This window comes from Mandrillus leucophaeus, unplaced genomic scaffold, assembly GCF_000951045.1.
Source record: "Mandrillus leucophaeus isolate KB7577 unplaced genomic scaffold, Mleu.le_1.0 Scaffold54, whole genome shotgun sequence".
NCBI lineage: Eukaryota > Metazoa > Chordata > Mammalia > Primates > Cercopithecidae > Mandrillus > Mandrillus leucophaeus.
This window is the reverse complement of record NW_012105808.1, coordinates 148,698-151,018: the sequence shown is the minus strand read 5'-3', so window position 1 is coordinate 151,018 and position 2,321 is coordinate 148,698. Positions and strand designations below refer to the sequence as shown.

At 58.3% G+C, this 2,321-nt stretch overlaps 1 protein-coding gene across 1 annotated transcript in view; it reads left to right on the top strand.

The window, feature by feature from the left end:
- The window catches only part of POLR2E (polymerase (RNA) II (DNA directed) polypeptide E, 25kDa), a 19,076-nt gene that overhangs the window by 12,787 nt on the left and 3,968 nt on the right, over nt 1–2,321 (top strand). Inside the window, exons 2-3 of the mRNA XM_011997461.1 lie at nt 727–1,014; nt 1,175–1,312. Coding sequence (XP_011852851.1) covers nt 727–1,014; nt 1,175–1,312 — 426 coding nt within the window. The remainder of the gene's footprint in view (nt 1–726; nt 1,015–1,174; nt 1,313–2,321) is intronic.

Genomic DNA, 2,321 nt, shown 5'->3' with positions numbered 1-2,321 from the left:
ATCCGAGGCTGGCGGAGTTGGTGGTTGGGAAGCAGCAGGCGAGCTGGGGCTTTCGATGGGGACGTGGAGCCCGGAACCCGTGCCTTGGGGTCTGAGACAGATGGAGGCCACTGGGCCGACTCCGGTTTGAAAACTGGGCAAAGGCCTGAGGGCCTGCGGTTCAGGGTCCTCCCTCAGCCGTTGGGGCCGTTTGGGAGCTTTTGTTTTGTCTTGCTTCCCCACCCCATGCCCTTGTCTTTAGCGAAGCCCCCCGCAGCCTGATTCTCCTTCCTCCGGGCCGCAAACATTGTCAGCCTGAAGTCACGTCTGTTTCGGTCCCTGTCTTTTTTTTTTTTTTTTTTTTTTAAGAGACAAGCTCTCACTGTCGCCCAGACTGCAGCGCAGTGGTGCAGTCATAGCTCACTGCATCCTTGAACTCCTGGCCTCAAGCAGCCCTCCTGCCTCGGCCTCCCTGAGCTCTGGGATCGCGGGCGTGACCCCCCACGCCCCGTCTTTGTCCCTGTCTTTAGGGTAGCTCTGCAAAGTGGTTTGGAGGGCTTTGCCCCCTGCCAGGTTCCTGTGAGGCTGGATGGACAGACGGTCTTGGTCAAGGCTGGACACCTCTGCGAGCCTCTCGGGTTCACGCTGGTCCCATCCTGTGGTGTGAGGCTGTGGGGGCCAGGATGGCTGTCATGGGGCACACAGCGAGTGTTCATTCCGTTTGCTGTTCACCTCTGTCCTCTGCAGCAGCCGCAGGTCTGACTTCTGGGTCACGGGCTCTGGCCGCCTTCCTGTCTCTGCCCTGGGGTCAGCTGGTTCTTTCTCTCTGCAGCTGTGCCACGACCGTGGCTACCTAGTGACCCAGGACGAGCTTGACCAGACACTGGAGGAGTTCAAAGCCCAATTTGGAGACAAGCCGAGTGAGGGGCGGCCGCGGCGCACTGACCTCACCGTGCTGGTGGCCCACAACGATGACCCCACCGACCAGATGTTTGTGTTCTTTCCAGGTGAGCAGCGGGTCCCGGGGGAGTTCTGGTGGAGCCGCCCGAGCACCTGCTGAGGAGCCGGCCGCTAGCACCCACCCCTCCCGCCTCCTGCCCAGCGTTTCATCCTCTGCCCAATCTGGGAGGAAAACTTCCCCCACTCTTCCTTGCTGTGGGCGTTGCCGTGAACCTCTGACCCCTCTCATGCGCAGCCTCTTTCTGGTTTTCCTCTCATCGGTCCCCTTTCTTCCTGCCAACCAGGAGAGTCCCATGGACCTCCCTACTCACCCGCAGCCCCTCATGACCTTTGCCCTACTTGTGTTCCTTGGCTCCCCCATCCTGGCCGTTGGGTGCACTTCCAGCTTCTTGGCCTGGCCCAGGAGGCCCTGTGTGGGTCAGCGCAGCCTCCTTGTGAGCTGTGGCCCCTGTCTGCCCCAGCCCATTCCTCTACACCCCATGCCGCCTCTGCCCTGTCAGCGTCCGCTACTCATCCCTCGAGGTTGTGCTCAGGCCACTTTTCCCGGGACCCCTGGGACCCTCGGTTTCAGCACCTGCACCGTGGAAGTCTCCCCACCTGTCTGCCTCCCCAGTATGGCTCTAGAGCCCTCAGTGGTTGGGGGACTAGCAGCGCCTAGGGACACAGCCGCGTGCCCAGAATTAATCAGTGGGGTGGACGGAGCGTGTCTGCCCATTGGACCTGGTGATGCTACTCCTTTTTTTTTTTTTTGAAAGTCTCAATTCTGTCACCCAGGCTGAAGTGCAGTGGTGCCATTTCGGCTCGCTGCAGCCTCCACCTCCTGAGTTCAAAATTCTCCTGCCTCAGCTTCCTGAGTAGCTGAGACTGCAGGCACCCACCACCATACCTGGCTATTTTTTTTTTTTTTTTTTATTTTTGGTAGAGATGGGGTTTCACCGTGTTGGCCAGGCTGCTTTCAAACTCCTGACTTCAGGTGATCTGCCTGCCTCGGCCTCCCAAAGTGCTGGAATTACAGGCGTGAGCCACTGCGCCCGGTCGTCGTCGTCGTTTTTTTTTTTTTTGAGGCTGAGTCTCTCTCTGTGACCCAGGCTGGAGCGCAGTGGCGCAATCTCGGCTCACTGCAATCTCCACCTCCTGGGTTCAAGCAATCCTCCCACCTCAGCCTCCCACAAAAAGCTAGGTTTACAGGCACACACCATCTCATCTGGCTGCTTTTACTTTTTTTAGTAGTGTTTATTTATTTGTTTTTTTGAGACGGAATCTCGCTCTGTCGCCCAGGTTAGAGTGCAATGGCACAATCTTGGCTCACTGCACGCTCCTTCTCCCAGGTTCACACCATTCTCCTGCCTTAGTCTCCAGAGTAGCTGGGACTACAGGTGCCC